This window comes from Rhinopithecus bieti, unplaced genomic scaffold (assembly GCF_001698545.2).
Source record: "Rhinopithecus bieti isolate Rb0 unplaced genomic scaffold, ASM169854v2 scaffold_6907, whole genome shotgun sequence".
Taxonomy (NCBI): Eukaryota; Metazoa; Chordata; class Mammalia; order Primates; family Cercopithecidae; genus Rhinopithecus; species Rhinopithecus bieti.
Genome location: NW_016805647.1, coordinates 520,444 through 531,900, shown reverse-complemented (window position 1 = coordinate 531,900; position 11,457 = coordinate 520,444). Strand labels below are relative to the sequence as shown.

The window sequence follows — 11,457 nt, the reverse complement described above, 5'->3', positions numbered from 1 at the left end:
TGGGTGACAGAGCGAGACTCCGTCTCAAAAAATAAATAAATAAATAAAATAAAATACAAAATAAAATACAAAATTAGCTGGGCATGGTGCCACGCGCCTATAATCCCAACTACTCAGGAGGCTGGGGCGGGAGGATCGCTTGAACCCAGGAGGCAGAGACTGCAGTGAGCCAAGACCATGCCACTGCACTCCAGCCTGGGCAACAAGAGCGAAACTCCATCTCAAAAACAACAACAAAAAAATTTTTTTAATTAAAAAAATTTTAAACAAAGAAAAGGAAATCTTGTTTGGAGCCTAAATATATAAAGTTGACAAAAACAGAGCTGCTCCAATGGGAGGGGCTGGAGGGCCTGGACTCCACTCAGCCCCCACTTTCCCCTGAACCTCCGAGACGCCCTCATGGAATCTTCCAGGGTTCTAAAACGCATGGCCAGAGACTGCAGGACTAGGAGACACTCAGTAATCTCTCCAACCAGGAAACTATCTGGCCCCATTAATTCAAGAAGGGCTGGGTCACACTAAATCACATGCTCATCAAGGAAGGGAATTGTGTTTCCTTTTGCCAATGCCCCCTTAGCTTCAAACACCAAGTGGGGGTGGGCTGGATGTGACACTTATCCTGAGCTGGTGGCAGCTTGTCGATGGAGCTCAAGTCATGGCAGGTGTGTGCCAGGCTCCATGATGCACATGTGAGGTGGGGGAACACACAGATGAGTGAAGGGAAATCTCTGCCCCAGTGACATCCCGATCCAGGAGATGTGGGACCATGTGTGTGCGTAACTTTTTGTTCTAGACAGAGCTAAGGGCTGACCAAGCCTGGGAGTTGTCTGGGACACTGGCTTTTAGAGCACGGGCTCTGGGCTAAAATTGCATGGGTTCAAATCCCGGTTCAGTCTCTTACCAGCTGTGGGATCTTAAGCAAGCCATTTAACCCTTTAGCTTCTCTGTAAAATGAAGTTATACCACCTTCCCCATAGAGGCACAGTAAACATTCATGAGATTTACGTAAAGGCTACAAACAGGACCTGGCATGCAAGAATTACAAAAGAAATATCTGCCACCATATTCTTGTGGTTGCTGTGGTCAAGCCTTCGTTTATGAGGAATCTGCTATCTGCCCAGCACCAGGCAGGGCTTGGGGCTCACAGACAGCATTCTCTTTTCTTTTTCTTTTTTTTTTTTTGAGATGGAGTCTCACTCTGTCACCCAGGCTGGAGTGCAGTGGTGCAATCTCAGCTTACTGCAACTTCCGCCTCTCGAATTCAAGCAATTCTCCTGCCTCAGCCTCCTGAGTAGCTGAGATTACATGCGCCCACCATCACGCCCAGCTAATTTTTGTATTTTCAGTAGAGACAGGGTTTTGCCATGTTGGGCAGTCTGGTCTCAAACTCCTGACCTCAGGTGATCCACCCGCCTTGGCCTCCCAAAGGGCTGAGATTACAGGTATGAGCCACTGCCCCCAGTCTAGCTCTCTCTTAACCCTGGAGGATCCTGCCCGAGCCCTGCAGTGGGCCCTTGAGCCAGCTGGCAGCCGGGCTGGCCCTTACTCACCTCACCGCCCTGCAGCAGCACCGTCTGGTTCTTCAGGTCTATCCCCACCACCAGCCCCTGCCGGAAGTTGTCCTTGAAAGTCACCGAGTAAGAAATGAATGTCTTTTTGGAGAACCCTGGGGAGGGGACACAGAAGAGGTCATAGGGCAGAGCTAGGCTGCCCACGGGAAGCCAGAGTGACTCAGAATCTTTCACGAGCTGCACACCAACAGGGGGGCCCTTGACCAAAGGGTCAGGCCATTAAGTATGCCTGGGGTACCCCTACCTCCTGAAACACCAGTCTGGGCCTCAGACCCTCAGAAAAGCTCAAGCTTTTACTTCTAGGGTCTCCTTATGGTGGCTACTTAAGACCAAAGACCTTGAGTTTCTCCAGAACTTGTCTGATAGTGGAATGCAGGCACTTTGCCCTAAATGGAGAAAACCACCCCCAGCCCTAAAATCAAGCCCCAGAGTGGAGACAAGACCACCCTCACAGAGACAACCCCAGATGGGAGCACGTTACCTGTCTCCACGGAGGCTCGGAGGGCAGCCACATTGTGGTGGAAGGAGTCCTTCATGTCCACCAGCATGAAGGGGATGTTCAGGGCCTGCAGCTGGCTGGCCGCCGCGATCCCACCAAAGCCCCCACCCACAATCACCACGTGCAGAGCTCCCGATTCCACCGACACCTGGGACCCCATCTCGAACCAGGCACTGCTGAGAAGGAAGAGGAGAGCACATCAGTGTCAGGGTGGCTGGGAGGGCTGGGAGGGCCCACAACGAGAGAGGCCTCAATCATGAATTGACCTTTTTAGATGAGGTAAATCTTTGATTAATGAAACTCCAACTTTATAACATTTGAATTAAATTCAGAAGGAACAAGGGGGTATCCCACTTCCAGCCCATCCCCCAAATACCCAGTTCCCTTCTCCAGAGGCATCCACTGTTATGTAGCAAGTTTGGATGACTCCTTCCAGAGATAGCTTATGCACCTATAATCACGACTATTTTTTGCACCCATTAAATAAAGTGTTCTGCACGTTTGTTTTTTACTTGATATATTTCATTGAAGACTTTTGGGAGAGACTGCAGTGGGGCAGGAGGAAAAAAAAGACTTTTGAAGAGGGGAATAATGTTCACTCAACAACATATATGAATTGAACTCCTGCTTTTTGACATGCTCTGTGTTGTGTATCCTGTGGTCAAACAGGCAGATATGGTCCCTGCCCTTAAAGGGCAGACCTTACAAAGTCAAATAACCAGGTGGGCAGTGTCAATGATGTGGGAAGCTGGGAAGAGGTGCAATAACAAGAAACAGTGGGCACACCTGTGGGAAACTGGCAAGCATAGGCCACATCTAAAGGAACAACAAAAAACATTCTTTAAGCACTGCATCAAACAAACACTGCAACCAGATTCAGCCCAACTCACAGGTCACCAACTTAAGGTCCAGGTCTAAGGAGGTCAATTAGCAGGTTACGACAAGAATCCTGCAAAATTCTGCTGCTAGGGTTTGAATATGTCTCCCAAAAAGGAACAGTGTTGAGAGGTGGGGCCTAATTAGAGGTGTTTGGGTCATGAGGTCTCCACCCTCACGAATGGATTAATACCAATTATTAAAGGGCCTCTGAGGCTGCAAGTTCAAGCTCTTGCTCTCTGTCACTCTCTCTTTTCCCTTCCACCATGGGATGACTCAGCATGAAGGCCCTCACCAGACACTGGGCCCTTGATCTTGGACTTCCCAGCCTCCAGAACCATAAGCCAATATATTTCTGTTTATTATAATTACCTAGTCTGTGGTATTCTGCTGTAGCAGCAGAAAACAGACTAAGACAAATGTGGTGTGAGCTAAGACTGTGATCATGGAGTAGAAAGGAGGGGCCACAGCTGTGTGCTACAATGCCTGGCTAATTTTTTAATTACTTGTAGAGATGGGGCTGGCTATAGCAGCTCATGCCTGTAATCCCAGCACTTTGGGAGGTTGAGGCAGGGGGGTCTTCTGAGCTCAGGAGTTCCAGACCAGCCTGGGTAACACAGACAGACACTGTCTCTACAAAACAACAACAACAACAACAACAACAACAACAGCAAAAAGCCAGTCATGGTGATGTGCACCTGTAGTCCCAGCTAACTGGGAGGCTGAAGTGGGAGGGTCACTTGAGCTGGGGAGGTCAAGGCTACAGTGAGCCATAACTGTGCCACTGCACTCCAGCCTGGGTCACAGAGTGAGACCCTATCTCAAAAAATAAAACAATAAAAATAATAAATATTGGTAGAGATGGGGTCTCCCTTTGTTGCCCAGGCTGGTCTCAAACTCCTGGGCTCAAGTGATCCTCCCATCTCAACCTCCCAAAGTGCTGGGATTATAGGCATGAGCCACCACACCCAATCCCCATTTCTTTTTATGACCTCAAGATGGTATATAAGCTTCTGTACCTCTTTTGGGGGTTGAGTCTTCCTTCTGAAGGCTCCTATGTATACACATTAAATAAATTTGTATGCCTTCTATCCAACTCAACAGCCTTGGCCCCTACAGCAGCAGAGTTGCCTGGGCTCCCCAAGCTAGCCTGGAAGGCTGGTAAACAGGGTCACCTGGTGCATCCTAGAGTCTACCCCAGACAGAGGAGGGCTCAGGGACTGGCCTGGGGCTGCACCAGAGGCCTTGTCTCCAGCCCAGCAGAACCCCAAAGAAGGATGCTTGCAGTGTGGGCCTCAGGCAGGCAGAGGGCTGCTGGTGTGGGAGGAGCCATGCAGCCCACTGAGGGGCACTCTCGACTGCAGCTGAGACCCTGAGAGGTCACAGGCAATCAACCGTCCTCCTGGCCTGTGCTGAGCCCTAAAGAGAGGCAGAAATAAGCCAGGCTGCTGGGGGCAGATGCTGAGAAAAAGAAACCAAGCTCACACTATACAGAAAGCAGCCAGAGAGGCTCAACAGCTGCTGTGGGCTTCAGCGAAGGAGGATATAGACTCTGAGGTCATCCTTGAAGGATAGACATCAAGCCACTGAACAGCCTCATAAGGAAGTGTGTTCCAGCTCATCTGGGACCCTCGGGCCGCTGGAAGGCTACTGCACTGCCCTGATCGTCTGTGCGGGCCTGGGGCACAACCCCTTTCCTCTCTGGGCCTCAATTTACCCCTATAATGGGAGGGGACTATAAGTCCCAAGCAGTTACACTATTCCGAGATGTCCTCGTACACACTGGTTTCCAAGACATGGTGGTGGCTCCCCAAGATGGTCCCCAAATCATCCCACACTTATGGGGCAGCTTTTGGTTAGAACTCCGGGCACTGTTCCCACTGGTGTTCAAATGTCCACTGCCGAACTTCTCCCCTGGAGGAAGACGGTATAGCGGAGGGAGGGCACTGACACAATGGATTGGAGGGGATTTAAAGTTGTTTCTCGGCCGGGCGCGGTGCCTCAAGCCTGTAATCCCAGCACTTTGGGAGGCCGAGACGGGCGGATCACGAGGTCAGGAGATCGAGACCATCCTGGCTAACACGGTGAAACCCCGTCTCTACTAAAAAATACAAAAAGCTAGCTGGGCGAGGTGGCGGGCGCCTGTAGTCCAAGCTACTCCGGAGGCTGAGGCGGGAGAATGGCGTGAACCCGGGAGGTGGAGCTTGTAGTGAGCCGAGATCCAGCCACTGCACTCCAGCCTGGGCGACAGAGCGAAACTCCATCTCAAAAAAAAAATAAAAATAAAATAAAGTTGTTTCTCAAGGGTCAAATGGTCCCCAAAGCATGGAGGCTTGAACATACCTATTTTACAGATGAGGAAGCTGAGCCCTGGCAGTGATTAGGACCCAAGACAAGCCCCCCAGCAGGCAGGGCCACCCTGGCTTCTCTAAGCCCTCAGAAGGGTTGTCTAGAGCTAATCCCAAGCATACCTCAGGCTGAATCTGCCAGCTGGGCCAGAAGGGAATGTCTCCTAAGGACCAGGACCCAGGAGGGCCCACAGGCTCAGCCAGAGGTAACAGTGAACACCAGGAGCTGCGCAGGGCCTGAGAATGTAGGCAGTGATGAGGCAGGCCATGGGTGGCATGTGTTTCACCAGCCCCTGGCAGCGTGGAACCCTCTGTGCCGGGTCCTACCCTTGGGGCTGTCAGCCAGGGATGAGGTCAAGAAAACACCCAGAAAGCCCCACTTCAAAGTTAGCTGGGCATGGCCCCTGAGAGGGGCTACGCAGCTTACCAGGTATAGGGATAGGGGAGTCCACTGTGTGTCAGGTCACACTGGACCACCCAGGGACACTCAAAAAGGACAGCCTAGAGCCCTGAAAAAGATCTGAGATCAAAAGGCCTTCCTAGCAGAGGAAACAACTTGGGCCAGAGGCCCAGTGGCAGGAAGGGAGGAGGGCGGTAGAGGTCAGAGTACCTGCGGCAGAAGGTGGGGAGGCTTAGAGGACAGGTGACAGGGGCCGGCACAGACAGACAGCCTGCCATGCCAGAGCAGCTTTCACAACCAGGTGGACAGACAAGCCTGCCCCAGGCCCTTCATGGGGTCTCTTCCCAGGGAGGAAAGTCTAGACCCCAGAGTGGACCTCAGGGGCAATGAGTTGATCAAGGAGCCGAGCCCTTGACCCCCTAGGATCATCAACCTGCTTCCCCAAAAGGGTAAACTCTTGCCTCACCCAAGGAAGGCAAATTGCTTTTCTGGGGTTCCCTGTGAAGGGTCTGGGGCCTGAGGGGACACCCAGGCCAGAGCACAGCCAGGGAGGGGAGGCACTTTTCCTCTTCATGCTGCCTCAGGTCTCTCCTGCAATCTGCTCTCTCTTCTCTCTCCCCTACTGACCCCTGCCACCCTTACTTGTGGAATAGGGAGGCCAGTGACTCTCCAGCAGATTTGACCCTGCCTCTTTGGCAGTCCCTTGCCCAATACTCTTGGACACACTGACTCTCCTTGGCTCTGCCAGTGTGGTTCTTGCCTGGCCCCAGAGGACAGTGAACTCCCCTCTGCCTGACAATGATCTACTTGGCCAGACACCTAAAGCAAGGGCTTAAGCCACAGAGCTGCATTTCCAGCCACACACCCTGTAGGTGACGAAAATGCACATATGGAATTAGTGGATGTCCAGTTACATGTTCTAACATAGCAGTAGTGCTGTGCAAACCTCCACCTGTGTGACACTCCATCAATCAAAGGAAACTGCCACCAATGAGAGACTACAGGATAAAATATTATAAACCCATACAATGCAGTACTGTGTAGCCAGTCATTTTTAAAGGGTGAGTGATGTTTTGTTTTGTTTTGTTTTGTTTTTGAGATGGAGTCTCACTCTATCACCCAGGCTGGAGTGCAGTGGATTTCAGCTCACTGACTGCAACGTCTGCCTCCTGAGTTCAAGCAGCTCTCCTACCTCAGCCTCCCAAGTAGCTGGAATTACAGGCATGTGCTACCATACCCAGCCAATTGTTTTTTGTACTTTTAGTAGAGTCAGGGTTTTGCCATGTGGGCCAGGCTGGTCTCGAACTCCTGACCTCAAGTGATCGGCCTGCCTCGGCCTTCCAAAGTGCTGGGGATTACAGGTGCGAGCCACTGTGCCCAGCCTGTGAATGATGTTTTTATACAAAAAGTCTGTCCATGAAAAAGTCAGGCAAGGGCTGGGTGTGGTGGCTCCTGCCTATAATCCTAGCACTCTGGGAGGCAAAGGCAGGAGGACTGCTTCAGCCCAGGAGTTTGAGGATGCAGTGAGTAACTTTACCTTTGCTCCCTCCCACAACACACATACACAAAGACACACATACACAATCTGACACAAAACACAATGTTTTCAAGGTTCATCCGAGTTGTAGCATGTATCAGTGCTTCATACCACTGCACTACAGCCTAGAAAACAATGTGAGACCTTGTCTCAAAAAAAAAAAGGAAAAGAAAAAGTCAGGCAATATTTATTTATTTATTTACTTGTTTTTAATTTTCTTAGGGACAGTGTCTTGCTCTATCATCCAGGCCAGAATGCAGTGGCACGATCATAACTCATTATAACCTCGAACTCCTGAGCTGGCTAATTATTTATTTATTTATTTATTTTTGTAGAGATGAGGGTCTCGCTATGTTGCCTAGGCTGATATTGAACTCCTGGCCCCTCAAGGGTTCCTCCTGCCTTAGCCTCCCAGAGTACTGGAATTACAGGTGTGAGTCACTGTGATTTTGAGTTGTGGAAAAGATTCAATGAGATCATTTATGTAAAGTGTTTTAGCACGGTGCCTGGCACACAGTAGCAATGAATACACAGCAGCCATTTATTCTATATATTTTATAATGCAGATTAGTTTGCCCGGTCCCAAAAAGGCCACAGAAGTGTGTAAAACCTAATCCTATTTATGTCCAACAAGACACATCCACCTCAGTATGTATACACATATACATGTAACGATTACAGCAGTTAGCATTTGTTGCACTTTTACCCATATCTTCACATTTAATATGTGAGTTTTTTCTCCTTGTTTTGGAAAAAAGTTCAACAACTTGCCCAAGTTCAGTTCTCAACACATCAAACCTGCTCTCTGAAGCAAAATGCTAATAGCGCTCATAGATGATGTTTTTATTTTCTTCCTTAAGCTTTTGTATTGTTCGAATTTTTTTCAAACAAGCATATGTCGTTTTTGCAGAAATAGTAAATAAGTCTTTAATAACAAGACAGACCTCTCACCATCTAATTTTTTCAATCAAAATAGAATTCACATATACAATTTACTACCTAAGACATAAGCTCACAGTGAGCTACGATTGCACCACTGCACTCCAGCCTAGACGAGACCCCATCTTTAAAAAAAAAAAAAAAAAAATGAGATGTAGGCTTGCTCACACCTGTAATCCCAACACTTTGGGAAGCCAAGGCAGGCAGACTGCTTGAGCTCCGGAGTTCAAGACCAGCCTGGGCAACATGGTGAAACCCCATATCTACAAAAAATACAAAAAATTAGCCAGGCGTGATGGCACATGCCTGTGGTCCCTGCTACTCAGGAGGCTGAGGTGGGAGGATTGCTTGAGCCTAGGACGTTGAGGTTGCAATGAGCCATGATCATGCCACTGCACTCCAACCTGGGCGCCAGAGCAAGACTCTGTCTCAAAAAAAAATTTTTTTTAATTTAAATTTTAAAAAAAGAGATGTAAGTTCAATGGGTTTTAGTGTATTCACCAGGTTGTGCAACCATCGCAACTATCTAATTCCAGAACACTTCCATCACCCCCAAAATAAATCCTGTACCCCACCTACCCGAGCCCTGGGTAGCTACTGTTCTTTCTGTCTCTACAGATTTGTCTGTTCTAGACAATTCATGTAGATGGAATTATACACTACATGGCTTTTCATTGGTGACGTCTTCCACTGACCATAATGTTTCCAAGTTTCATCCGAGTTGTAGCATGTATCAGTGCTTCATTCCTTTTTCTGGCTGAATAACAGTCCATCGTTGGGGTATGATAGACCACATTTTGTTTATCCACTCATTAGCTGACGGGCACTTGGCTTGTTTCCACCTTTTGACTATGTGAATAACGCCACTATGAACATTTGTGTCCAGGTTTTTGTGTGAACCGGTCTTCAATCCTCTTTAGTACAAATATTTAGGTGTGGAATTGCTGGATCATGCGGTAACTCAAAGTTTAACTTTTTGAGGAACTGCTAAATCCACCGTCTGATTTTGAACTGAACACAAAAGCCCCGGTGGGAATCACAGAGAATCTTAACTACGTCCGTCTACGTTCAGGAATGTTAGCTTAAAAGAAGGCCTAAGAGAACACAACAAACCCTGATTGTCCAGGAACTCCTCAGTAACTTTACCTTTGCTCCCTCCCACAACACACATACACACAGACACACACATACACAATCTGATTTACACAAGCATTTGCTCAGTCAATCCTGTTTTCTCTGCCAAGAGCATCCACCCTGATCTCAAGGGTATTCTTCCACAATAAGCAGCCCATAGGACTACTGAAAAACCAGGAAGTTACATTTATGCCAAAGCTGTTCAGAAGTCGTGCCTCAAACACACACAGCGGGAACCGTGTGGGCTCTGATCAAAGCAAGAATGTCATCCCGGAATTGCTCCGGTATTGCTTCACAAAGATTACAAATAAAACATGATGCTTTTTGAGTCGTCATGGCTCACGCAGAGGGTAGGTTTCAACATCAACCTCTGGAGAGCCACATTCCCAGAGTGGCCGTCCTGGATGAGAAGGCCACTACAGCACAACTCACAGGGCCATGGAGGTTTCCTCCACCCGGGGGACAGAGCAGGATGGAGAGGGTTGGGCGGCCTCCCTCCCTGGGACACTCTATGGCCAGCCCCTCAGGGACTACTTGAAGAACAGAACCCCCAAAAGACCAATTTCTGAAAAGGGACTCAAAGTCTGAAGGGAGGCAGCCTCCTTTTATCCCCAGGAGAGGGCAGCTCTGGGGCAGACAGATTCATCTGGATGTCATATTCACTCCCCCACAGAAAACCTAGGCAAGCACCTTGTCCATCCTCCTCAGATCCAGTTACTTTGTGGTCCCCGTGGTCTGCCTATCACCTGTACCTGGACACTGGCTTCATTTCACCACCAGCCAAAGCCAGGCTGGCCCTGGAGTCCACTGGCCTGCCCAGGCCATCACTTCTGGGGTGGGTAGTCCTGAGCAAGGCCCTACCCTGGCTGGGGCTCAGTGCCCTTCTTGGTGACACACTGTGCTCCTTGGAGAACTCCTCTCTAGGTGCTGGGTGAGGGCATGTGGGATCTGAGATCCCGGGGCTCTCTGGCAGGTGCATGTATGCACACTGGACCCTGATACAGGCTTTTGAACACAGGGGCAGAGTCCAGAAACCTGGAAGTCCCATCCTAAACTATGTCTGGCCCTCTGCCCTACACCTGTCCTCCTACAGGATCATCAACTCCCAAGACACCTTACCCTTCCCCACCCTCACCTTGAATTCCAGGGTCAAAAAGACTCCCCTTGTAGGGAAAGGCAGTGTGTGTTGATCAGGTGGTGTTGGAAGGAGAGCCCCAATATCGCCCCACTAAATCAGTTCCAGTAGACTGCACGCCTCCCATCAGTTAGTTTACTCACCTCTGGTCTTTGTCCCTGCAGCACCCAGGGCTTTGGGAGGGGAAATGCAGATCTCCTAGTGCAACCCCCGAGCCTATGGACACTGGGGTAACTCCAATCCCTCTTCTCTTAGAGACTGAGGTTTCTCCCTTTCTTTTCACACCTGCTTCTGTCCGGACCGGCAGCTTCTACCCAGCGGACCCTCGGACTGTCCTCGCAGGATCCGGGTTACACTGGCCCCATGTTCCCTCTTCCCCAGTTTGCCCTTCCCGACCTAAGCCCATCTTCCTTAGGAAAACTTAGCAGGGATTTAGGGGCCAAACGAAGAGGGTGGACTTTCCTTTGCCCTCGGCCAGGAGCAAATCTCCCTGTTGCGTTTTTTGGGGAAGACGGAGAGGGGCGGGCCTGAGCCGAGTATCCCTCTCCTCACAGCGCCACAACTGCGCGGACCTCCCCACGCCTGACACGGCGTGCGCCAGGCCTCTGATCCGCTCACTCCTCTTCCGGGTCCCTGTCCCGCCCGGGGCGCCCGGGGTCTCGAGAGCCCGCCTGGTGACGCGATCTCACCTGCCGGCCGCGCCCGCGCTCTCGCTCCGGCTCCCGCTCCGGCTCCCGCTCCGGCTCCCGCTCCGGCTCCCGCTCCGGCTTCCGCTCCGGCTTTGTAGTCTTCCCGAGTTACCGACCCGAAGCGCTCCCGGACGGGGCGTGACTCAGCACTCGCGCTGGCCCCCGACCCTGCGGCAACGCCTTGGCCGGGCCCCGGAAACGGTCCTGGAACGCCGGGGCTGGTCTCCGAACGGCCCGCCCGACTGACCTTGACCCCGAGCGAACGGCCTCGAACTTTGAAACAAATGCTCCCATGGCCAGATGTCACCTCTCCGGCGCCTGCCAGCACC

At 50.6% G+C, this 11,457-nt stretch overlaps 1 protein-coding gene across 4 annotated transcripts in view; it reads right to left on the bottom strand.

The window, feature by feature from the left end:
* AIFM2 (AIF family member 2, ferroptosis suppressor) overlaps positions 1-11,457 on the bottom strand; it is a 21,661-nt gene extending 10,204 nt beyond the window's left edge. The window contains exons 1-3 of one of the 4 annotated variants that reach the window (XM_017873160.1): positions 11,129-11,457; positions 2,053-2,246; positions 1,551-1,666 (exon numbers count right to left, since the gene is read on the bottom strand). In XM_017873160.1, coding sequence (XP_017728649.1) covers positions 1,551-1,666; positions 2,053-2,230 — 294 coding nt within the window. In that variant the 5' untranslated portion in view covers positions 2,231-2,246; positions 11,129-11,457. Of the gene's footprint in view, positions 1-1,550; positions 1,667-2,052; positions 2,247-10,582; positions 11,050-11,128 lie in introns of those variants that run through there. The other 3 variants (XM_017873161.1, XM_017873162.1, XM_017873163.1) reach the window with 3 other exon arrangements.